Here is a 25,273-nt window from a genome sequence, read left to right as displayed (position 1 = left end):
CTTCATTTTTATTCTTTTGGTTTATTTTTCACTGACTTTGGAAGCCAACCTAGTGATCTCATTCAGTTTAACAAGCTGTTAGCCATGATGCTTTTATATAAGAGATTGACAGGAATCTGTAAGCATCATTTGCAAGTAGATTGGATACAATAAAACCACGTTTAATAGGGCAAGATGTCTAACATGGAAGTGCTTCTGAGGTTACAACTGGATTAGAAGTGTTTAGTTTCTAACAAATCAGCATTTTAAAATGGAAATCATTAAATTTATTGGAGAGTGTTTCCACTATATGCTTGATGTTTAAGATCCTGTTACTGTTTCTAAAATGTATCATCAGTCAGTTCTGGGTTCAAGACCAACAGAGGAAATGCTAGTAGACTTGAAGCAAATGTTGTGTCTGTTTTTGAAGGGAGGATTCTGATTTGGCATACTGTATGACTAATGGATAATTAAATCTTTAGAATTATCTAGGTAGATAATTAATGTTTAGAAACACGTTGCTCAAGTTTTACATGTTTAGACTTCTGTGTCCTTAAAGGAGATGTGCGTCTATGGAGGCAGATGTGCGTCCTTGTCAGGTCGCTGAGCAGTGGAAGGCCAGGGTGCCCTGAAAATTCTGTGTGAGGATCAACTGAGTGTTGTAAAAAGAGGTGAACTGATGTGGGCACTCAACAGCCAACGACTAAAATGATGTCTTCGTTCACACCCCAAAGCAGTTGTCCCTATGGCAGCAGGGAGCCGAGGACGCCCACCTTTTCAGTTCTGCAGCGCAGAAAGGCAAGCCAGCCAGGGATGCTGGTTTTGTGGTTTGCAGTGGACTTCAGGATACCAAGTTGCCCCTGCACTCGCGTGCTTCCTTTCCACCTGAGCCAAACTAGATCATGTTCACAAACTACACTAGTCTCAAGAACAGGCAGTTGCTCATCAGCACATTGTTTAAGTCAAATTTTAATGGAAATATTTTTTGCAGGTGCCACATTGTGGCACTGTGGTGGTAGGGCTGCTCAGCAACTCTGGAAGTCAGATGGGTTATGTTTGCTGCCTGAACTTACACCCGCATTTGACATTTTTCATTGATAGTTTTTTTTGTCTTATTCACACCCTAATCCTCATGTCAGGAGGGCTTAGTGGCAGAGACATTTGAAAACACAAACGTCTGAGATATTATCAACCAGAAGCTTCCTGCTTTGCCAAACCTGCCAGTGCAACAAGATGGAAGTAAATTCTGTGATTGGCTGCTAAAAATACCTGGCTGTGGCTCTCCAGATTCACAAATCTCAATACTGCTGGCTTAAATCTCTCTGCTTGTTTGAGTTACTGTAAAATAACAAAAAGAAAGTGTTTTGCTAGCTGGTTTTTTCCATTGCAATGAAAAAATCATTTTCTTTATTAGTATGGTTGAAGAGACGCTCAACAAGTTAAACTGAAGTGTTTGTTGAACTTGCAGCTGGAAGATTGAATACAGAAAAGAGAATTAATGCCATTAACTATTAATGGTGTTTTTACTTTAATCACTGATTCTTTTAGGAAAGTTTTGTGTCTGGTAGTTTTTCTGGAATATCAACTTTACAGTAACATGTTTTTTACCAAAAAAAAAAAAAAAATCAGTATGTGGGATTTTTCTAAGTTGCAAAACTTCAAATATTTTATATGTAAAAACTACTTGGAATTATTTCAATGTGTCAAGAAAATGGAGCGGGTTTTAAAAGAATACCTTGTCCTGCCTCTCTGTCAGATGAAAATCAGTGTCCTGTACAATTCTTCGGAGGTTTTTAACCATTTTTATAGCTGAAGGTTTTTTTCCTAATGTACTCCTTTGCCGTCAGCAAAGGGTGGAGTGAAGAAAATCTGGAAATACTTAATTTCTTAGTATCACTGGCATCATTGCAACCCACAGAGATACGATGAATCTTCTTGATCCATAACTGGCATTGGCAGCATTCAGTGAAATCATTATAAAATCATAAAATTCATTTATTTGTTATAAAAGCTGTTAGTCACCTAGCTCCAGCTCCTGATCAGTCCTACTGGTTGTAAGAGGCCCGGGTTACCAGAGGTGTTGCTGTGGCTTTTATAAATTTTTACAGATATAAAACCTCTTTTTTTTACAGATCTAAAACCTCTCCCTCCTCTCCCCTCTCTCTTGCGATGCTCTCCTTAATGGGTTTCACAGGGATGTGTGCGAATGCTGTCCGAGGTCCCAAATTTCAAAACAGGTTCAGGAAAGTAATTATTTTGTTTGGGCAATTATATATCCTTCCAAAAAATCAAATTACTATTTATAGATTAATGACTTAGGGTTGTTGCACATTTGTTTCCCTCTTTTTCCAGCAACGTTCTAAAATATTTACGTCCTTTTGACAGCCAGAAAAAACTGTAGCCCTGTTTATAAGCTTCTAAAGCGAGTGGCGTGGCAGCCTGGCACATTTTGTGTCCAGGGGGGACTGATAACCTGGTGGTTCCCAAACTAAATTCCTCCAGGGATCGCTTTGTTTCCTGTGCTGCTTGTGGCAACACTTCCCCCTCCCCGAAATCTCATCTTTTCTGTTGAAGAAGCCGGCTGAGGACAGCCAGATGTGCCATGTGGTTTTTGTCCTGCCAACCTGGGAGGGAGATTCCTGAACAACGGACTTGCCCTTAAGCTACCTGGTCTAGAGATCCGCTCTGGGATCGGGGGTTGCAGCGTGACCTTACCTAGTGGCACTTATTTATTGGCATTTATGCACCCCGGTACTTATTTGCCTGCTCCTCGTCATTTGAAAGTAGGTTTTTTTAGTTACTTTAGTTTAGTCATAATTGCATTGAGATTAGTGGCCTTGGCAGGAAGCTTCCCAGATGTTTTGGATCAGTTATAATGAATGCTTGAAAATATCCAGCTGAATCCCTCTTACAAATAGAGCTTTCATCTTAGATTAGTGTTATTCTGAGGAGTTTGTTCTGTGGGCTCCCAGTCCTGGAAATAACTGAAGTCATCGTTGGCTTTTGACCATTTGATTTAATGTCTTTGATACCAGGAAAGTATTCAATACCAGAGGAGACAAAATGAAAATAACATAAGCAGTGAAGTATCTATACTCCCTGGATCTCGCTCGTTAAACCCCGCTGCACATCCACGACCGCAAGTGACTGGTTTTCCGTGACAAAACCCTAAAGCGTTGCTAGTGCCTTCTCTCTGCAGCCGGCATACGTGTCAAAGGAGCCCAAGAAGCTTTATGGTATTTCCAAGACTTGAGAGTTGCCATTTTAGTGAAAAAGAGACTTTAAAATCACCATTATATGGAGGATTCTGAGGGGGGCCTTTGAACAGGACCTTTGATTATGGTGCTTATAATATTGTCGTTTCCTCTCTAAAAGCAAGGGAAAATCAGGCATAGGAAGTAATTAACACAGAAGAAACTTCGTTTTATTCTACGTACCTTTGACTGCTGTTCTCTGCTGTAATTGCCCGTTTTCTTCTTTAGCTGAGAAAACAGTCCATAGGATAAATGCTCTTCTGAGTTCTCACAACAGCATCTGTGGGTCTGCTGGATTCATTTGTTGTCACTGAAATTGAATGAAGTTACTGGAGAAAGATGAAAGAGTACAGGAACAAAGCAAAGCCTATAGATATTTATATATCTGCTCTGAAGAATTTGAGAGTTATGAGATAGGAACACCACATGTAGATTTGCAAATGTGCGAAAGCGTTTTATCTTCTAAACTGTTTATTTCTGGAAGTTTCATAGCAGACATGCCCTTCTAGAGGGAAAATCCATTCTCTATCAAAGGACACACACAGCGGAACGTTGCTAAAAATGTTTATTTTGTGGCCATATCACTATCCTGATTAATGGCAGTTTATATTATGTGTTGTGAGAGTTGCTAATGCCATTATAGTCCTTAATGTGCTATTGAGGTTTTCTTGAACAGGAGGGCGAGAGGAAGCAAGGCAAGGACACTTGGTGCTGTGTGGACGTGGCTCCTGCGCTGCTTCCCCCCGCCGGGAGGTCGGCTGCGCTCCTTGGGGTGCAGGGCGGGTGCTGCTCTGCCTCGGGACGCCGATGCCGCTCCAGGCCTGCCCTGCGCCCGCCGGTGGGTTCTCCTGACCCCAAACATATTTTCCTGTTTCGTTTTACCGCATGAGGGTCACGGGCAAAAGCCACCGGGGAGCTGGAATTTGGGTGTTGTACTGGAAGGTCTTAGAGAAGGGTGAGCTTAATATACACAAAGTGTTTTAATATACTCCGGTGACATTTCCTGATTATTTTCCCTTTCCGTTCCCCTCTCCTCCGCCCCACAAACCCTTGTGCTCAGTTGCGGGTTTTGCAAATGTCAGGAGGGGACCGCCGTCCGCATGGCTGCAGGATGGGGTGTCTGTGGTGGGCTGGGCTGCCCTTGCTGCAGAGGTGACTCCAGGGAGGCAGCGAGCACCCGGTCCCCGACTCCCATGCCAGAAGTGGGGACCCAGTGGGCGCAGGGAGCTGGAGCTGCTGCTTTCGGCAGCGCTGATGTCCCGCCGGGGTGCAGCTCTTGTTCCTGCTCAGCACCGAGAACCGTGGGAGCCGGGAGCCTGCAAAGGTCTGGCCTGACGGGGCCAGAGGACACCCATCGCCACGGGCAGCGAGGTCTCTGTGCCAGCAGATGGGAGGATTTCCTGGCTGCCAGTAACCTCCCGGGCCCGTGCGCTCTGGCACACTGGTGTTGGAGGAGGATGCAATGAATTGCATCCGCCTGCCTGGCTGTCGCCGGTGTGCGAGTCGGGAGTCACCAAGAGCACGAACTCGCGCCTTTCCTCTGGCTGTTCCCGTCCTCACCCACCATCTCGGGGTGCTGGGTGACGGGGCGGCGGTGGCCTGGGGCACCCGCAGGCTGTCCCCTCCTTGCCACCCAGACCTGGCTGCCCACACGTGCTGGGGGCACAACTGTGCTTCACCCAAACCCACCTGCCCGCCTGTGTCGAGGGCTGTGCGTGTCCCCCCATCCCGTGCTCCGGTGAGTGTGGGTCGTACAGCAGCTACAACGGGGTTGTGTTGAGAATGAGGAAGTTTGTAGCAAAAATAGGAAATCTGGCACTTCCTCAAGGAAAAAGAAAAGGTAATCATTGTTTTATTCCAAGGGTTGTGTTTGTGAGAGCAGCTCTTGGTAAAGGCTGAGTAATACAGCCAAGTACTTATAATGTTGCAGTTAAAAATTGTTGTGTGGGGATTTTTTTGCCCTGATAATCGGCATACAGCTGCCACTCGTGTTACCGTGTAAGGGTCTGGGGGCACCGCGGTGTAAGCGGTGGGATATTTCACACCACCTCTGCTTTGTCTCTCACCCAAGCAACAGCTCCTGCAGTTTAAGGTTTCAACCCACGATTGTCCCCAGCGCAGTGGTCAGTTGTGAGTTTGCAGCTCTGTTTCTTCCTGCCTCTCCCTCCCTCAGCAACACCCTGCGGCCTCATTCAGAAAAGGACATTTCACCTCTTTCCTGATGAGGGATTTTTTTGGAAACCCCATTTTAAATTTTTGCTGTGGCTAGATCGGCAGGGTGGTGGAGTTGCAACGTGACCAAAAGGCTGGAGAGCGGGGGTTGTTGCAGCTCCGAAGGCTGGCTTCCAGGTGTGGTTAGAGCTGATCACAGGCTCGTAAAACAATTCAGGTTGGGAGGACCTCTTGGGGGCTGCTGGTCCTACCACGCATTTGGTTCTGAACTAGATCCAGCTTCAAAACTAGATCGTGTTTCTCAGGGTCCTGATTGTCCAAAAGAAAAGCAACAGGCAGCTCCGTTGTGACTGGACCTACCAAGGTTTCCTACTGACTTTTATCTCCTGGCTGGTTGACTCTACTGCATGAAGAAGGTGTAAGCTCTGGCTGATCAACCAGAAGCTCTGAACCCGCATCTCCTCTGAGAGCAACAGCGCTGGTGCCTCAGTGGTGCTTTGCAGGGCTCGCTCCAAAGCTCACTGGAGAGTGACCCCCGTTTGCTTCACAGGGTCTGGGTGGGCTTTGGGAGCCTGAGAAAACCCAGCACAGACGACATCACAGGTGACGCGAAATCCCCTGCCTTGGCCCACGCTTGAATTCTCCATGGCTCAGCCACGCACCTTGCAAAAAAGGAAGTTTGTGGTCATTTATCCCTGATGCTTCCCAACATGCGGATGAAGCCAGCCGGATGGTTTCCACTGGGTCCTTCGCTCCTTGCTCGCACGCGTATGGCTTTGCTTTCCCAGGCTTTGCTTTCCCAGCTTGCTCCAGGCTCTGCCCTCACCCCAGCTTGCCCCAGCCCTGCCCGCACCTTCCTGCCCTGCCGCCCTCTCCCTCCAAGCGCCCCGGGCGCCAGCGCGCAGCCCCGCCGATCACAGGCGCCTCCCACGAAATCGCTGGGGTGACGCCGGGGATTTTTGGCTGCAGTGTTACACAAACGTTAGGCATGCCACACTTGAGCGGCTGCTGATAAAAGGTGCGAGTTTCGGCAGAATTTATTTACTGCTTCCTGCAACCTCAGCCAGGGATCCCTGGTGGAAAACTCTGGGTTATTTTAAAGGCGGGAGTGGGGAGTTAAAACGGCCACACCAGCACTGCACATCACCATCCAGCAAGTTTAGGTGTTAATGCTGGGTCATATAATTTTCATTTTATGCACGTAGCATAAACCTAATAGTTATGGCCGAACAACCTGCAAGCTCTCCTTTGTAATATTTCCTTCTTAGGCTGCTTTTCTGGGCAGTTGTAGGGATTTTACTGCTGAAACGGCATCCTGCTGCTAGCACTGAATGCCCTCCCCATAGCGTTGCTGCTGCCCTGTGGCACCCTCTTCAATGATATTTCTGCCCTTAGCCTGGAAATGAAGGAGATACCAGCTACGGCGTTTCTGCTGCTTATTTTTTCAGTCTACACATCCCACTAATAACCAGCCAAATCCAATTGCTCCTTACCATTGCTCGTGTTACAGTAAAGAGGACCTGCCATTGAAACGAGCCTGGCTCACTTTAACTGGCATACACTGTGTTTTCCCATTAAATTGTGATTTGTGTGGGCTTGGGTCAGGTAAGTACGTCTCCCATTAATCTTCTGGTTTCTATGCTGGATGCTTTTTCTGCAGAGGGTATTGTTTCAGGAAGATCAAAATAATTCAGTGTCTGTTTCTCAGGTTTTTCCTTGTTTTCACTCTAAGACCACTGTGAACAGTGAACATTTGGGAACGAGGTGAACCACTAATTGATAGCTTTCCCTCATTAGACTTGGAAAGTTTATACGAAAAGAATAAAATAGCAACCCAAACTCAGACTATAAACAATTCAGTCAAGGGAACAGCTCCTGAGTGAAGCTCGACCTCTCGGTCTGGGGCAAAAGCTGCTCGCCCTGCCCTGCCGAGTTACTCCTGGTGCTGGGGCTCGTGATACGGCTTTGCCACCATGTTTGAGGATGCATTTAAACAGGCATGTGCTATTAAGCACATTTTTTTTCTCAAAACACGTTCCCAGAGGCTGTGAAATGCTCCATATTGGGAAGCAGGCTCTTCTCTGGCACCTGGGAAAATCTTTTACTGCCCGCCTGCAGCCTGTGGCGGCAGGCAGGGAGGAAAATCAGGAGGGAATCAGGTCTGTTAAGTCATTTACAGGCAAATATGCAAAGGTAATAGAAAAATAAATTGCTAATCTTCACTTTAATACAAAGGATTTTTTTCCTCCAGGATTGTAAAAGTAGATGAGAGAACTGGGAGTTGGGAAAAGTGAAGTATTTTGCAGTTTTGCTCCAAGGAAGGGACTGACCTCGAAGTTACAGACTGGTTTCTGCTGATCTGCTGCCACTTTGGTTGCTTCATCACCAGGAAAGAACACCCCTGTTTTCAGCTGGGAACCCCAAAGCAGGATTATCAAATGGAAGACGTGCATGGATGAAGTGAACAAAATGACAGGGTGCCCAGTGACAGGACCAGAGGCAACGGGCACAGACTGAAACACAGGAGGTTTCCTCTGAACATCAGGAAACACTTTTTCTCTGTGAGGGCAACCAAGCACTGGCATAGGTTGCCCAGAGAGGCTGTGGAGTCTCCATCCCTGGAGATATTCAAAAGCCGTCTGGACACGGTCCTGGGCAGCCAGCTCTGGGCGGCCCTGCTTGAGCAAGGGGTTGGACCAGATGCCCTCCAGAGGTGCCTTCCAACCTCAACCCTTCTGTGAGTCTGTGACCACTCCTAGGACATGCTAATTTTACCGAGGCTTGAGCAAAGTGAAAGTCTGGTGGAAAGACTGACTCCCAGGTTTTGTTATGATGACAGCTTCAGGACGAAAACCCCATGGAGGCTTACAGATAAAGAATGAGGAAAGAAAATACACACATTTTAGTGAGTATAAACATTAACTGCCAGACAGATAACTCCCAAAAATAGATCAGCTGGAGATCAGCTGGCCTGTGGGCCCCAGGCTCTTCAGGAGGAAGTTTCACTGGGGCTCAGTGTTTTGGGGAGACGGCCGGAGCAGGGCCCTGCGCTGGGGAAGGGGCAGCCCCTGGGAGCTCCTGCCCTCAGCCCTGCTCGCCATGTGTTGGAGCCCAGCCTGCTCTCTGCCATCAAATGACCCTCCTTGGAGGGTCAATAAGGGGAAGAGGATCCATTTTTTTACTAGTATGGTCTGTCAGCAGGGGGAATTGTTGGGATGCAGATCAGTCCCCTTTCCTTCTGACTGGGAAATGGGTGGCACCTGCCCCCATGAGTCAGGAGGAAGGAGCCAGCTCCTGACCAGAGCTGTCCCACACCTACCCACAGGTCCAGCAAAAGGAAAAACCTGCCTTCTTCCACCCTCAGGACAAAGGCGTGGGTTTTTTCCAGACCAAAACCTATTCATCAATATCGTGCAGTGGCACAGGCTGTGATGACTTTCTACTGGAAAGGGGGAGAGTCGAGTCCCAGTGGGCGAGCAGCCAGGCTCCTGGGCTGCGCCGAGCGTTCCATGCAGTTTCCCAGTGCCACGGGTGACCTAAGCTCTCCGTCCGTCTCTTCAGCCCCTCTTCCTTCCGCTGATAGGATGCTAATCACTGCTAAGATTTTTCCAGTTGAGCACGGGATTGCGCCTTAGTCATTTGAGCAAGCCCCCTTCCTCCCTTTAAAGTTTTCCCGTGCTTAATTCAACTTTGTATCAGTAGGAAATGACAAGTCATGCCACCTTTTTCTTTCCAAGTGTTTCATACTACTTCACTCTACCTAGACGCACAGCGTCTGAGCGGGAAAGCACAATGAACTCATGAAGTATTACCAATAGGAAGTGACATTTTTCCTCCTTTTGTTCAGTAAATTCCCTATGGACTGCAGTTAAAATATTGGAGACATTTTATTTAAAGACAGGAAGGTTGTGTTTTCAACTTAGATACATTTCTGATTTAATTTTCTGTCCGACTGAAACCAAATCTGACTAGTGTGAACAATTTCCAAGTGAAGATTGTGAACTTATAAAAAAAAATCTTGAGAATTTAATATTCAGTCAAGTGCTGGCTCTAAACCATGCTTTAATATCAGAAGAATTAACACAGCATTTCACTTAGGAATTAAGTGTTTGTAGTATGTGTCAACTTCAAGAGTCTTTTATGAAAGCAGCCTTTTTTGAGTTTGTGCTTCACAAATTTGCCAGCATGGGTGGCAGCAGAATTACATCTCAAGTAATTATTCTGATGGTTGAATGGTGACCTTTTCGTTAACAACAGGGAACCGAAGATCTCGAACGCAGACTGATTTTTGCCCTTATGTCCATGCTTCAGCAGTGCTTTTCTTCCTAGGGCTAGCCTTATCTGGTGGCTACGTGCTTTAAAAAAGAAGCTGTAGACTCCCAGAGGTATTGTGAAATCTGTGCACACTGAAGTATGCCTGGCTTCAGGTGCCGTTACATTACCATCAAGAGGACTGCTACTAAGGAAACTAATTCTCAAACCCTGAAAATTTGCAATGAAATACCGGGCACTTCTTTGCAGCTTAGTTTCCAGACCTCCCAGCCTGGAGAGGGACCCTTCTTTCACGCCTCTCTTCTAAGTAATTGCATCAGCTGGACTCAAGCGAGCAGAATTTAACCCCCATGTAATCAGGATCACGGTTACTGGAGGAACGGGATTTGTTAGGGAAAGGTTGGGTTAATGAAACAGCAGAAAAGCTTCAATAACCTGTGTTTAATTTTGCTTTGTCCTGCTCACTCTGTTAATAATACTCCTATTTCTCATCAATAGAGCACATTCTCATGTAATTTATGAGCTGCAACACACTAACTGGTTACAAGCGCCATGTCCTAATGCAGGTGTTTCTCCATGTTATGCTGCTTAAATATTTTTGTCCTGTTTTAATATTCATTAACCTGCATATGGCAATTGATCCCAAATGACAGTGAACCCCCGTGTTTTTTCACAGAATGATTTATAGACAGCCAAGTGTTTGCAACTCTCCTTTTATTGCATATATTTCTTCTTACTTTACAAATAATTATATGCACCGATACAAATGTTCCTTCACAGAAGGTACATTTCTTTTTAAAAAAAAAAAAAAGGGCTAGGGCATCATCCAAAATAAGCCATTTATTGTTCGTTAATATAAAACGTATTCATATTTCTAGGAGGTGTCATATCCAAACCACTGTTCATCCAAATTTCTTGTATGATCTGCTCCCTGCGCTCTATCCTTTCGGCCAGTTCTGCTGCCTCTGTTGAATTATAACCTGAGTAAGAAGGTCTGTAAAGTCCCGCTACCTCATCCTGGACGTCCGAATCAGAGGAATCTTCCTCCTCCTCCTCCTCCTCATTTTCACTGGTCTCGTACGCTCTGTCACTTTCTGGCACTAAGCGATCCCTCTCTCTGTGCAATTTCTGGAAGTCATTTGAGCATGACACACAGATCACCAAAGCACACAGCGTGAAGATTAATCCCACGCAAACGCTGGACACAAACAGGAGAGCGGCTCTTTCAGGGTGATCTGAAATCAGAAAGCCAGTGCTTAAACACTTTACAAACTCTGCCAAAGCCTAGCTACAAAAAACGTCAGCTGCCATTTCCAAAGTGCCCCGCATTACGTTGCCGTAACAGTTGGGGGTGCCTGGGGGACGGGGGGTGCGGGGAGGCTTTTTCTGTCATGCACCGAAACCACCCTGCACTTGCAGTCTGAATGCTACCGTCTCTGCCTCTTCAAATTACTGTGCAAAAATCCCAGCCTCTTAGTAACATTATAAAATAACAACATTATCCCATCTTTTTATTAGCAGCTTACTAGCATTCTCAACCAGTTACCAGCAGCACACACAGTTTTTTTCCAGCCATCCTGCCAAAACGGGCCTTACCCTTATGAAGAGGGGGCATGGGAAGAGCAGCTCTGGGCTCCCCGGAGCCACGGCAGCATCTTCAGGCCAGGCTGGGTAGGGAGCATTTTTCTTCCTTGGCATAGTCTGAGATCACTTCTCAGTATAGCAACAAGTGAGACGGATGTGGAAATGGCCTTTCTCGGGTTGTAAAATCCAACCCTGGCTGCTTGGGGCGTTGCTGGGAGGTCTCAGGGGTGGTGGGATCAGGGGTTTGGGGAGAGCTGCTGAGGGCAGCCAGGTGCCGCCGGCAGGGACAGTCTGTCTCGCCGTGCCGGCAGGCTGCGGCCGCCCTTCGCGCTAGCGGGGGAAGCCCTTGCTAAAGGCTGTGGAATGATGTTCGACAGCTGTGTGGTTCTTGCCATTTTCTAGAAGAGCAGCAATCTTAGCTCCAGAATCACTCCTCATCATCAACCTTTGCTCACTTCCAAAAATTCGTGACTTCTCCTGTGGTGTTAGAGATCTGGTGATCACAAATTTATTTGCCTAAAGAAAATTTGCCTTAGTGTTGCTAAGTCACAAAACCTGCCATGCCCCATACCAGAGATGGCTGGGTTTGGTATTTGTGTTTTTTTAATGCCCCTTGATGATCCTTTTATGTATGCAATCCAACATTTCCAAAAATGGATGTCTCCAGCACTGCTCCCAGATCAAGACCAGGTTTTCAAAAATACTGAACAACCGACGGTCCCCATTGAAAATATTCACTAAAAAAAAATCTTGGCTGCAGTCTCTAAAAGAGTTTGGATCCTTCAAGATGGAAAATATTCTATAAATATCAATTATGCTGCGATTGTCCCATCCACAAACTGTGATTATATTGTAATAACACCATTACTATAAACATAGGATTACCAGTTGTGACCTTCTGAGGTGATCCTCCCTTTTCCTGAAATGCCATCTAATGAACCAAACAATCTCAGCCTCATTTTCCTACCTCTAATGTATGCAAAGGTAGCCAAGGAGTTGCTAACGATAATTCCATCTTTCTTTGGAAGTCTTGATTCCTTTGGATCAAGGTCGACACCTGTGACATGAGGAGGGAAAGCAAATTCAGTCATATCATAGATGATGAAGCTGCTAAGCTGATACTCACCCAATAACTTTTGAACTAACAAGTCTGTCTAAAACACAGGCAGGCCAGTGCTGTGCCGTAGCAAACTTGCAGAACATTAGACCAAACAATGTTTGATAAATAAAAATTATCGAAATAAAGTATAAATTAACGAAGTATTGAAAATATTGAATATATAGAAAATGGCAACATTATTTAAAAGAATTACCAAGTGAAACCCCTTGCCTATTCTCATTAAGCTTTCTGAAATAATTTCCATTAAGCTTCACAGCTCTCAAACAGACTTCCCAGCCCAATCACTGCAGTACACTCCTGTTACTGATGACAGCGAATACACATTAGCCACATCATTAATTTGATTTGCCTTTAGGAAGAGCAGGTGTTGGCATAACTCTTAAAAGACTCTTCACCCTGAAACAACTGCAGTTTCACTTTTACTCTTCCTGTGGTTCAGTCAAAGTTAGAAGACAGCACGCTGGTTACGGGTAGGTCCGGGTGGGTTGCTTGTTTCCCAGCGGTGCTGTGACAGCAGGACCGTCCTCACGTGGGTCCCATCCTGCTCCCAGCCCATCATGCTGCCCTCCGAGGGGAAGAGCAGCTATTTCAGCAGGGTTTCCATTACCTTGTCCCACTTCCCTCAGACCAAGCTCTGCAGTGGGAAAACGTTCTATTTCAAAGACAAAGCAAACCATATTTTTTTTTGATGGTACATACCATCGTTCTGTTTGACGGAAGACTTGCTATCGGTGACCAGGGGGTTGACAGCTGCGAGGATAAATTTAGGAACTGAAAAGACGAAAGACAAATTGTGCACTGTTAGTTTTAGGAACTAGATCCCCAGTTAATTACCAATCTTACTGCTAACCCCGGCTTTATTAATTGGGTTTCTGACGGTGGTATTGAAGGGATCGGAGCGGGTGGCTCCACCGCTCAGAGATTGGAGTGGGCGGCTGCATCCAGAGCCAGCGCGGGCAAGTGCCAGCCCTGCTGGTGTGCAAGCCTGGCCCTGGTGCTGCAGCCAGCCTGAGCTTCCTCGGTGGCCCAGAGATGCTCCCGCAGCCCCGGAGGACAGGAGCGTTTGCAGAGGTGGTGCAGTCCCAGGCAGAGCTGTGCCGCTTACCCCCACCGTACCAGCCCCGGCCAGGGCTGCTGCCCCTGTGCTGCCTTGACTTTTACTAACCTAGTAGTACTCTAACCCCGACAGCTGGCAAATGCAGGGTCCCGCATACACGGGAGCCCCAGGAGAGGAGCTGTGCTCGGTGACGTGTCCTCCTCTCTCCACCACCACCCACAGGTCTGGCACACCAGGAGGCACAGCACCGGGATGCTGTGGCATGGGACGGTGGCAAAGAGCACGCTGCTCACAGGGGTAGCACTGCGGGGGAGGAAAAGGAGGTGGGAAAGGCAATAAAGTAACTGGGAAGAAGACTGAAAGGAAGGTGGGGTGGGCAGGGAAGGGAGAAAAGGGCAAGTGCGGCAGGCAGAGCGAGTCTGAGGGGCGGGATGCACAGGTCGAGAGCTAATAATTTTCACCTAAAGATCAGAGAAACACCAAAGGGGACAGATAATGAATGCCGTCGTCTCTTGCTAGAGGCCCGTAAGGGCAGCTCTGGCCCTGTGACCGGATTCACGCACCGGGCCCTGTGCCTGCGTGGAGCTCCAGGAATGTCAATGCAGCTGCGTACAGGGGGGGAACCTGCCCCCTTGTTTTCTGCCCCCTTTTTTTTCTGCCACACAAGGGGTGTGCCAACCAGCGGACAGGAGCCAAAATTGGCCAACAACTGGGCTACAGTCAGATGCTAAACTGTGTCTAGATACTGGTTTTGGATGAAGATAATTCAGTGTAATTGTCTGAGAAATGTTTAAAGTCGTGTGACGTCCTCTGCACAGCCTCTGAGACAAATGGTCGCCGAGGAGGAAGGTGCTCAGGATGGGACGAGATGCGCTGGGTGGGAGTGGGCTGCGCACTTCTCATCTCATTAATTTTTTCCCTTGATAAGTTTTCACACGCTTCTTAAAATAATTAAAAGAGCTAAAAGCAGGTGCATCGTGCAGACATTGAGAGTTCACATACTCTGTGTTAGATGAATGGGCCCTTCAGATAGGCACATCTTGGCACCTGTTCCCTGTACTAGGTGAAGGCAGACTGATTGATGCTCAGAGTGATGGGGGGGGCGGGGAAGGAAGAAATTTCAAGTATGAAGTTCACCTCTATCCCACATAGAAACATTTGCCAATAAATAGTGTTAAGGAAAGTTAAACGGAACAGACGAGACTGAGATTTGGGGCTTAGCATAGTTTTCGTTTGAAAAACAACTAAAAATAGCACTTCTTTCTGAGCAGAACTTTTCTTTGTGTGTGGGCTCAAAGTCATAGCTGTTTCCTTTCCTGATGAAGGAATTTTCTGGGGACTCTTAGCTCCCTTTTGCAATAGAAGGCCAACAGAGATAGGGGAGAATGAACTCATTTCTATTTTGGCTTGTACCTCATCATAATCCTGAACTGTTTTCCAGCGGCAGAGTGTTTTTGTTGGTGCATGAGGCAGACAGTGAGCAGGTTGGTTTGTTTTCAGACTGCGCTCTGAATTTGCAGGCCTGGCTGTTATGAACAACGTGCACGTGTTATGAACAATATCCTGGGAGGACGCACCGTACCCAGCGCCTTTGTGTGACCTGAAGCTCCTGTTGCATGGCCTGGTGCCCAGGCGGGGGTCCTTCACCTGTGCTGATGTTCCTCCTGCTCCCCTCCCGGGAGGAACTTCCCAGGGCTTTGCTTGCTACAGGACTGAATCCTTTCCCCATGTCTTCCTATCAATCAGGTTTGAACAGCTATTTAATATGCCATTCAAATATTTGTTGTAGGGGGATGCTTAATTCAAAATGGCATGGACAAAAAAAGCTCCTGACTGCTTGCATTGTTAATTTTCATTACGGCTTCACTTCAGACACAATGACTTTAACTAGGATAGGCTGCATCAGGTCGTTGAACAGAATAACTGGTACTAGCACGAGGAATTTTTATGAAGATAATCACATCTATACTACAACTTGTGCCAGCACTACTTTGTCAAGCAGGGTTGGAGTCAGTCACCTACCACAAGCTGCCAAAGGCAGCCCACAGATGGATTTTGAATGGCATCCAGGGAGTGCAGGTACAACGCAGGGCATCAGGAGCTGTGTTTCCTGAAAGAGGCTCCTGAAGTCCAGCCTCAACAAGAGCCAGGAGATGCAGATATGAGATGATGCTGAGCAGGTCATCGGGGGCACTGAGACTGTGAGAAACCAGCACCTCCTGGCTCCTGCTAAGTTTTTACTAGCAGGATTTAACTGCAAAAATAAAAATGCAGCCAGACACACTAGCCCTAAATGGTTGCTGACCACCGAGGTGGGGGAGTATGATTTTTTTCATATTCCTGACCATGATGGAAATCCTTTCAAGTGTGGCACAGCCCTCAGAGAACGTGGTCTGCTCTGTTGTGCTCCTGCCACTTCAGGGGGAGGCCTATTTACCTTATCTTGGGAAGCATCAGGTTAGCAGGGATCTTCTAGTGAGGGGAAAGAATGTAAAATGTCATTCTGGAATATGCCCAAACTCTTCCCATGTTCACTAGATGATCTGTAAAATAATTAGACCTGCAAATCATTGGCTAATGCTTCAGATTGCACAGCTCAGTAGGATTTGGCAGAAGAAAAAGTCTTCAAAATGTGCCAGCAACACACAAGAACACTATTTATTACCCACGTGTTTTTGCAAAACCACTTCACTAAATAACAGAACGCAAAACCTCACTGCAAACAAACATACACTGGTTTTCTAGTACACAGATGTGCAAGAAAGAACAATCTGTTATAATTATCCTTACTCTAATTAAAGAGAATTCCATTAACTCATTCATAAAGTTACTACAGCATGAAGGCAACTGCTCAATAACGTATTAGTGCAAAGGCAGCTCTCCAGCTCTCTTCAAAAATATAAAGCTGAATTACTGCAATGCCTCTCACCTGACAGCTAACTCATGGGGCGACTGAAAATCTCTCACGCCAGCAAGGAGGCAGCCGGAGCTCATTTTCCTCTGATCTTCAGGTACATGGTGATCTGGTAATCAATCCTATACTGCTGTTCCCAAAAGCCCATCTCAGATAACCTGTGCCCTTTGACCACTACTCACTAGAGATGCAGCGAAAGGACTCTATGATATGTCCCCAGGGAGCTACTGCTGTGACTCCCTACGGACCAGAAAGAGCCAGAAGCAGCAGGGCTGGCGGCTTTCCAAGTGGTGCACAGTAAAGCAGAGTGGTAACTTGGAGAAAAAGCTGTTACGCATCCTCTGGTTGAAGCAGAGGCGTGTGAGAGACAATCCCCCCTGATCCTCACACTTCCACCCCACAGCTAGCCAGCAGCAGAAAGCAGAGCCTGAGGAAGTCTGTTTGAGGCTTAAGAAATGCACAGTCATTCCTAAAAATGTGCAATACCAAAATAAGGCACTACGTTAAAGTTCTGCAACCACTTTTCTCTCACCTTTATTCATATTACACTTTGCTGTCCCATGGCTTTTGCTTTTGAGAAAAAGAATTGTAGGGAATCCTGCTTTGCCCTGATTGTAAATGTATTAGTCTATGGTAAAGACCATGGAAAACTGTTCCTACTTGTCTGAGGAATGAGCTGAAGTAGGCTTCAGTCCTGCAAGGGATGTATAACCTCAGACCTTTACTTTTAGTGAGACTTTGCCCATGAGAAAGGAAATCCCTCTGCAAGGCTGAAGGCCGTAGGTGTGCTCATGTGAATCAAATTTCAGGACTGGCCTTGTACACAGTGCTTCAATTATGCTGGACTGCTTTACCTGCACTGATGGCAGGCAATGCCAGGTTATTTTTCCTAGCTCTGTTGCAGGTGAACTCTGTAGAATGGACTCTTATTTTGATAGTATTTCTCAAAATATTAAAACACATGCTTTATATTTTATTGTCAATTGCATTTTTATAGGAAAAAAGACCCTTAATGCCTGAGTTTACATTAGGTGCAGCTCTGCCCATGGGATTGTTCACATATTTGGTTGTTCTTGTATGGCTGTCACAAACTTCCTATGTTAAAAGGAAGGGGAGATTTAGGAAGCCTCCGTGTGCATGTGTGTGTGTGTGTCTGTCTCCATACGTGTGCACCATTTGGCATTGGTTTGCTTTGCAAGCAGAACGATGGCTTTAAAATGATCATGCATTTTGCTCTTACCACATGCATAGCTGACGTTAAGGTATTTTGTCACTCCAGGTAGGCACGGACTTCCAAAATCCTGGCTAGTGACAATGATTTTGCATCTCTGTTTCCCATAACACCTTTTAGATAAAACTTCTAGCGCCGTGTAAGACAAACAATCTGAAAGAAAAATACATACCATAAATATACAACACTGGTGTTATCAGAAATGATAGCTGCTACATGCACGACTAGAGATACAAATCTGCTATTGATTTCAGGCATATGTTTGCCTAAGCAGGATTTCAGAATTAAATATTAAGATTTGTCGATGCAAGGAAGTCAGCTGCAATGAGAATGTGAACTTGCAGCAAGCTAACTACCTCATGCTGACTTCCAGGTGCATGCTCTGGTTGCAGTAAGATTCATGTCAACCTCCAAATGAGGTGTAAGAGATCTATGTTCCCTTCATGGTCACTTGGAAAAAATAAGGACATCCAAATAGCTCTCCATCTACTCCATCTCAAGATGAGTGTGCAAATAAAGGGAGGTGCAATGCTGTTTGCAGGTCTTTCTCTTGGTCCCTGGGTTATTGAGATGATTTGACGGAATGCCTAATCTCAGTTCAAGTCAGGTGAGATCAATTTTTATGTGTCACAACAGCTAGGGCTACAGCGAAGCTCGGTGTATTAAAGGTAGCTTTTGATTTATTATGCCTGTCGCTGGTAGGAGCCATTCTGCTGTGGCGAAGAGGTCAAAACGGGCTCAATATTTAACCAGGGAAATATTTAGCTTCTTCCTCCCATGCCAAATTCCAGGCTGTTCTAGTAAGGCTGCCACCACAAGCCAAGTTCGCATGCCTAAAGCAACCTCAGCGGCATCTACGCTGCACTGCCTTCATGCCCTAATTACATGAGGTAACCAATATCATTTTCAAAGCAGCCTAAACTACCCCTGACTTTGTGCAGATGAAGAGCGTCCAGATTGCTGAAACCCTCCCTGTGGACTGAGCAAGAAGCATGTGCCATGTGTGAAAATCTGCCCTGCTAACATCTACACTTGGAGTTGGGATTTCTTCATTCAAGACTTACCCCTTCTAGCACAATTTCTAAAATAATAAAACTTGACTAGCAGGATTTTACACTGAAGCTGAAATTATTTGGGTGGGAAAGTGTGTGTGTCAGACAAACTTTAAAAAATCTGCTTTAAAAAAAGAAAGAATGTCTTTACATGTGATTAAATTCCCGGTATCCACATGTGCTAAACTCCAAGCCACAAAGCAAAAATGCCCCTTAGTTTTGGTTTCTAAACAGCAAGTATGCAGAAATGACAAGTGTGGAGTAAGTAATACTTTTCTGAAGCTGTCTGCTTGCAGTCAGCGTTACCTCATGCATTTTGTGGCTTTCTGTGGATGACAGATATTTCTCACTCTAGTCTTCTGAGGTAGGGACACTCTAGAGGTCTGAAAACATATTTCTCTGGGCATTAAACCATACCTTCTTCCTATAACAAAACTCAGATAAGAACGGCACCTTGTCACCTTCCAGCTGCTGAAGCTAATTTGTGCCTCTTCAGAGGAAGGAGAAATAGCGCTTGCAAAGACACTCCAAAGGTTCCCCAAATCAGTCTTGTTTGGCAAGAAAGGGGAGTTTGAGACTGGAGCTCTTGACAAAGAAGATTCACCTTTAATATGTGAAAATGGGGCAGACTTGTGATTTTTAGAGTTAAACCCCTGACACCAGCACTAAATAAGTCACATACTTGAGCGGAGCCAGCAGGAGATACTGGGCTGATTTGTTTCTTTGGCAAAGGGCTCATGGGTTACCTTTGGACATGCATTTTTAGGAGAGTAACTCTTTTTTTGTCCTTTCAGAGACCTAAAAACCTAATGCCCGTGTGTCCCGGGAGGCTGCTGGGCAGGCAGGGAAGGCTGAACTAAAACATTGGACAGTTCTGGTTAAGTAACTCATCTGTTTTAGTCTCCCTCCTTGGCAATATCAGATGAGTAAGGATATATTTGGGTGGACATTTTAGGCAGCCCAGTAGCTTATTTTGACAAGTATGAAAACAACTGAAGAGTATCAGGAGAAATTATCAGAAGGAATCATAGAATCATAGAATGGTTTGGGTTGGAAGGGACCTTCAAACATCATCTAGTCCAATCACCCCTGCCATGGTCAGAGACACCTTCCACTAGACCAGGTTGCTCAAAGCCCCATCCAACCTGGCCTTGAACACTTCCAGGGATGGGGCACCCACAGCTTCTCTGGGCAACCTGTTCCAGTGCCTCACCACCCTCACAGTGAAGGATTTCTTCCTTATCTCTAATCTAAGTCTACCCTTTTTCAGTTTAAAGCCATTACCCCTTGTCCTGCCGCTACAGGCCCTTGTAAGAAGTCCCTCTCCAGCTTTCTTGTAGGCCCCCTTCAGGTGCTGGAAGGCTGCTATAAGGTCTCCCTGAAGCCTTCTCTTCTCCAGGCCGAACAACCCCAACTCTTTCAGCCTGTCTTCATAGGAGAGGTGCTCCAGCCCTCTGATCATCTTTGTGGCCCTCCTCTGGACTCGCTCCAACAGGTCCATGTCCTTATATTGGGGGCCCCAGAGCTGGATGCAGTACTCCAGGTGGGGTCTCACGAGAGCAGAGTAGAGGGGGAGAATCACCTCCCTCAGCCTGCTGGTCACGCTTCTTTTGATGCAGCCCAGGATATGGTTGGCTTTCTGGGCTGCAAGCACACATTGCTGGGTCATGTTGAGCTTCTCATCAACCAACACCCCCAAGTCCTTCTCCTCAGGGCTGGTCTCAATCCATTCTCTGCCCAGCCTGTATTTGTGTTTGGGATTGCCCCGACCCACGTGCAGGACCTTGCACTTGGCCTTGTTGAACTTCATGAGGTTCACATGGGCCCACCTAAGCCTGTCAAGGTCCCACTGGATGGCATCCCTTCCCTCCAGTGTGTCAACTGCACCACACAGCTTGGTGTCATTGGCAAACTTGTTGAGGGTGCACTCAATCCCACTGTCCAGGTCGCTGACAAAGATGTTAAACAGCACCAGTCCCAATACCAACCCCTGAGGAATGCCACTTGTCACTGGTCTCCACTTGGACATCGAACTGTTGACCACAACTCTTTGAGTGCAACCATCCAGCCTGTTCCTTATCCACTGAGTGGTCCATCCATCAAATCCATGTCTCTCCAATGTAGAGACCAGGATGTCATGCAGGACAGTGTCACATGCTTTGCACAAGTCCAGGTAGATGACGTCAGTTGCTCTTCCCTTATCCACCAACACCGTAACCCTGTCATAGAAGGCCACCAAATTTGTCAGGCACGTTTTACCCTTAGTGAAGCCATGTTGGCTGTCACCAATCACGTCCTTATTTTCCATGTGCCTTAGCATAGTTTCCAGGAGGATCTGCTCTGTGATCTTGCTGGGTACAGAGGTGAGACTGACTGGCCTGTAGTTCTCTCAGTCTCCCTTTTCTCCCTTTTTAAAAATGGGGTTATTTTTCCCCTTTTACAGTCAGTGGGAATATCACTGGACTGCCACGACTTCTCAAATGCGATGGATAGTGGCTTAGCAACTTCATCCACCAGTTCCCTCGGGACCCATGGATGCATCTCATCAGGTCTCATGATTCATAAATAAATGGACTGGGAGCACAACAGCAATCTGGCAAACTGAATTACGTTTTCTACAAAATTTCCTGCCCTGGGAGGTACTCACAGTGTCTTAAAAAACAGAAGGCTGTTGTGCTGATGGTTTTCTACAAATTCAGTGATACAGTGAGTACATGTTTCATTTTGCCTTTGGTAGATGTTTGCTCATGTTTCTGTGGGAGTTAATAGCTCCTTATCATGTATATTCATGTTGGATTTGGCTCTTCTACCTGAAGAGCCAGTTGTCATATGCCTGCAGACTCTTGCCAGGCCAGTTTCTGGAGAACTTCCCAAGGCTTGTCTGGTGTCACAGGTGAGTAAATGCAAACCAAGGCTGGCTTGCTTTTGCAGGACAGCACAGAAGTTAACTGGAAAGACCTTTAACACCCCCCCACTCCCCCCCACCCCCCATTTATCAGCTTCCTGTGTTCTAACAAGATTTTGGCTTTTAGTGATTCAGTCAAAAAATGTTCCATTTTTTTCTCTTTGGTTTATGTGTGTCCTTGCTATCTCCCCACTAGCTCTCCTGGCAGCTACAATGCCAGCTGAGCAATGAGTTCAGCTCAGAGGAATTCTGTGTACTCGGTACCGAAGGCCACTTTTTTAACGGCTGCATCTTTGTCTGTGCAATCTCCCACAAGCAGACATTACAGAAGTGTATCTGCACCGAAGTCAGAGGAATCAGCGTGTGCTGAAGGGATGTTCAAGCTAGTTTCAACCAAACTTGCTTGGGGTCTAATATCAATCCAGCTGCAGCAACGCAGAACTCACGTTAGCAATAATTTATCTTCCTTCTGGTCAAGCATCTTACTGCAGTGTCTGAATGAGGAGAGGATTCAGTCAGTGCTGCATTTTGAGAAAATGAGTGAATAGTCCCACTGAACGGTCCCGAAGAAATCACAGATCAGGAGATGAACATAAATATGCAATGTGTCTTCTTTCTGAACATCTAAGTAACATTTGAGCTACACATATGTTTATGGGGCTTGCTAAATTGGTGCCATATGTTTAAAATAAACTGCCTCTTGAAAGGCACTTTCCCGGCATGCTAGAAGGCTGGTGGCATCCACCAGCAGTGGTGGAAAAGGCAGCAATGTGTGGCTGGGAAAACACTCTATTCCTCACGCCTTTCTCCCAAAGTTGCCTGCTACACACCAAGACTGCTGGTGGACCTTTTGAAACAGACACTTATATGGATGGCATGGAGATACGGGTGTCAAGAAGAGGTTCTTAATTCAGTAATAAACTATTAAATGTGACTGCAGCTATTTAACAGTTAGTGTAGAAAGCCTTGTTTCTGGAGGAAAGGCTCTTTCAGCTCCCTAATTAGCTTTGTTTAGGAAAGTTTTGGCATGCAAATGACATGCCATAAATCATGCAGGCTTTAATGAGAAGCAATTTGTCTTCTGGTTTATTAAAGCTTCTCTCAGTTCAGACAGTAGGAGCTTTCCCTCCCTTTCTTTCCACCCTGCCACAAAGACCTCCAGGTGATGGAGCAGCCAGAGCTGGCCTGCGCGTCTTGTGCCAAGCTCTGGCAACAGCGTCCTGTCACACCCTCTCCAAACGTTACTAATTGCTGTCTTCTCCCACATCACTGTGCACAGGACGAGCCTCAAGACATGGCGGGTAGGGGATGTGTCTCAAATGTAGATCCGCATGACATAAAAAGTAACGTGCTGGTGAAGGACCAGGGCACCCAAAAAAGAAACCGCTCCACAATTTGTCATTCCAATACTGGAGGCCAGCTGCTTCTTGCTTTCATCCCAAACTGCTGGCTTATGCTGCTTTATGCTTTCTGGGCTGTGCCTACCCGCAAAAGAATAAGGAGCTTGCTTTTAAAATCAACTGAAAGCAAAGATTTCACACTACGAAATTGGGATGGCTTGTGCTTTGTGGAGCCCAAATATCAGCTCTGGGGATAAGAATTGACAAGGGGAAACTATGGAGTTTGGAGCAAGCTAAGGCTGCAGACTCCTAAAGAAAGTTACCATAATAATATGGTAATTTATGCAAGAGCATGGCACACAGGGTCCTGCCTATGCATCAGAAAAGGGCCATCTGAACCACTGATTCTATCAAAACCACACAATATGATCAGCAGCACTTATGAAAAGTATTGCTGATACCTTTATATTCCAGGTCCAAGTATTGTCAGTAAACAAGGCAGTATGATACGCTAAAAATACTACTTACTGCCAGCACAGGCCATTCCTTAGAAGTGAATACAGCACCAAGGCTTTCTGAAAAGCTGCACCCTCTCTCTCCCTATCACTGCGCTGCCTGTTGTGAGGCCCTTGTAGCCTGCATGAGATTAGCCCATTGCTTGGTTTTATTTACAAGCAGCTCTGAGTTCAGAATTCAGTCTGTAAGTATTCTGCACCCACCCCCCCACCCCCCGCCCCGGGTCTTTCTCTTTCACATGCATATGCACAGAGTGGAGGATCCATCTGCCAGCACAAACACCGAAGGCAAAAGACAAGTGGAGCTCCCCACTTGCTGGTGGCAGCAGGAACGAGACTCCTTCTGCTCAAACGCTCGTTGCTTTGTTTTGCACCATTTGGGTCTGCATGTACACAGGTAGGAGTTCCTTGGCTTATTTTAGACTCGCGTGCCAAGTGTCCTTTTCCAAACAGTTCAAAAATCCAAGCTAGAAAAAACTACACAAGAAACCCCCCGAATTGCTAGTAAAGAAAACATTAATGGATGAAGTGATGTGTGTCTGAGCGTGCTTCAAGCAACTGCAAACAGCTGCCCAGCCAAATGTGACCTTCCCTGTTCATCTCAGCAGAAAGTTAACTGGACCCTAAAAATGGTGGCTGCTCTCTTCTTCCCTTCAAACAATCACTTCTCATCCTGCCACTGCTTTGAACACCTCTTCTTTTTGGGGAGCTTTGTCTTGACAAGATTTGTTGGAGCTAAGGGGTACAATGGCTCCCACTGGCACCTTTTCGGGCCCAAAATACCTACTAAGCTTCCCAGTTTGTTCAGGCTGACATGGACAAGCAACTTTTCATATCTGCTATCTGCACACAGAGAGAGTTGACAAGGATTTTTGTGGTGGAATCAAAACTGAACTATTTTATCCTTACTTTTGCACTCATAAAATTCAGTTGACTGTTGTCTCCCGCACCCAAAGTGGCAAGGCACTACTGGCAGAAGCTGCAAAGGGAGATGTCAACCTACCCCACATCCCTGAGCCCTGGTCCTGCTACAGAACAGTGCCTCTGCATCTAACCTGCTCACACCATCCCTCTGCCTTCACAGCTGGAGCACATTTGCTCTTTCATGGTGTCCCTGTAAGAGGTCCTATGCCGTGTTACTAAAATAACTGCTCAGCAGCCTCAGGTTTCTTCCATTCAGGAGACTGCCACTTGCATGACTGCCCACAGGGCTTGTGTTTGAAATCATCCCCATAGTTAGCTAGTAAATATATGCTGAGCAGATGATGCTCAGGAACAGAAGGGCATACCCAGGCCTTGAACCAGTAATACTTGCAGTCTAGAAAGGACTTAGTCACCTTCTCTGTAGCAGCTCTGAGCTACAAGCTGTTGCTTCTTCCCCTACAAGCTGTTGCTTCTTCCCCCAGCAGAGGACTGGGCTCAGTGTTTCTGTAAATTGACCAAGCGCTCCTTGAAGCGTCTGTACTTCAATATCCAGTATTTCCTAATTTTTGGCCAACTTACATGGTTTGTGTTTTATGGCACCTATAGCTAGCATGAACCTAATAACTTCAGTGTGTAAGCATTTCCAGATCTGCCTATAGCCATTTGTACCTTTACTTCATTTACATCTGCTCTCAAGAGACTTATACAAAGGACTGGCTCACACTAGGAGGATCATACATCTCACTAAGAGAAAGGATCCAAAAGCTTTTCAATCACTGTTAGTGAACAAGAGATGTAGGCCCTTTGAATTGTCCACAATACTGATACAAAAAAAAAAAAAAGGAAAAAAAAAGGAATCACAGTATCACAAAATACTGTTACATAACAAAATCATGACGCCTTGTTAGGCTGGAAGGAACCTACAGGATTTTGGAAATCTCTCTTTCTTGCCTT

General features: G+C 46.1%; 1 protein-coding gene across 3 annotated transcripts in view; it reads right to left on the bottom strand.

Annotated features, from left to right (window-relative positions):
• Nucleotides 1–10,368: 10,368 nt before the first annotated feature.
• Nucleotides 10,369–25,273, bottom strand: part of EVA1C (eva-1 homolog C) — a 42,036-nt gene continuing 27,131 nt past the window's right edge. For 2 of the 3 annotated variants that reach the window (XM_075517493.1, XM_075517501.1), the window contains exons 5-8: nt 17,593–17,736; nt 13,081–13,152; nt 12,229–12,318; nt 10,370–10,912 (exon numbers count right to left, since the gene is read on the bottom strand). In XM_075517493.1, the coding sequence (XP_075373608.1) occupies nt 10,518–10,912; nt 12,229–12,318; nt 13,081–13,152; nt 17,593–17,736 (701 nt within the window). In that variant the 3' untranslated portion in view covers nt 10,370–10,517. Of the gene's footprint in view, nt 10,913–12,228; nt 12,319–13,080; nt 13,153–17,592; nt 17,737–25,273 lie in introns of all 3 variants that reach the window. The other variant, XM_075517509.1, reaches the window with a different exon arrangement.

Source organism: Mycteria americana, chromosome 1, assembly GCF_035582795.1.
Source record: "Mycteria americana isolate JAX WOST 10 ecotype Jacksonville Zoo and Gardens chromosome 1, USCA_MyAme_1.0, whole genome shotgun sequence".
Lineage (NCBI taxonomy): Eukaryota > Metazoa > Chordata > Aves > Ciconiiformes > Ciconiidae > Mycteria > Mycteria americana.
This window is presented reverse-complemented; position numbering and strand designations above follow the sequence as displayed.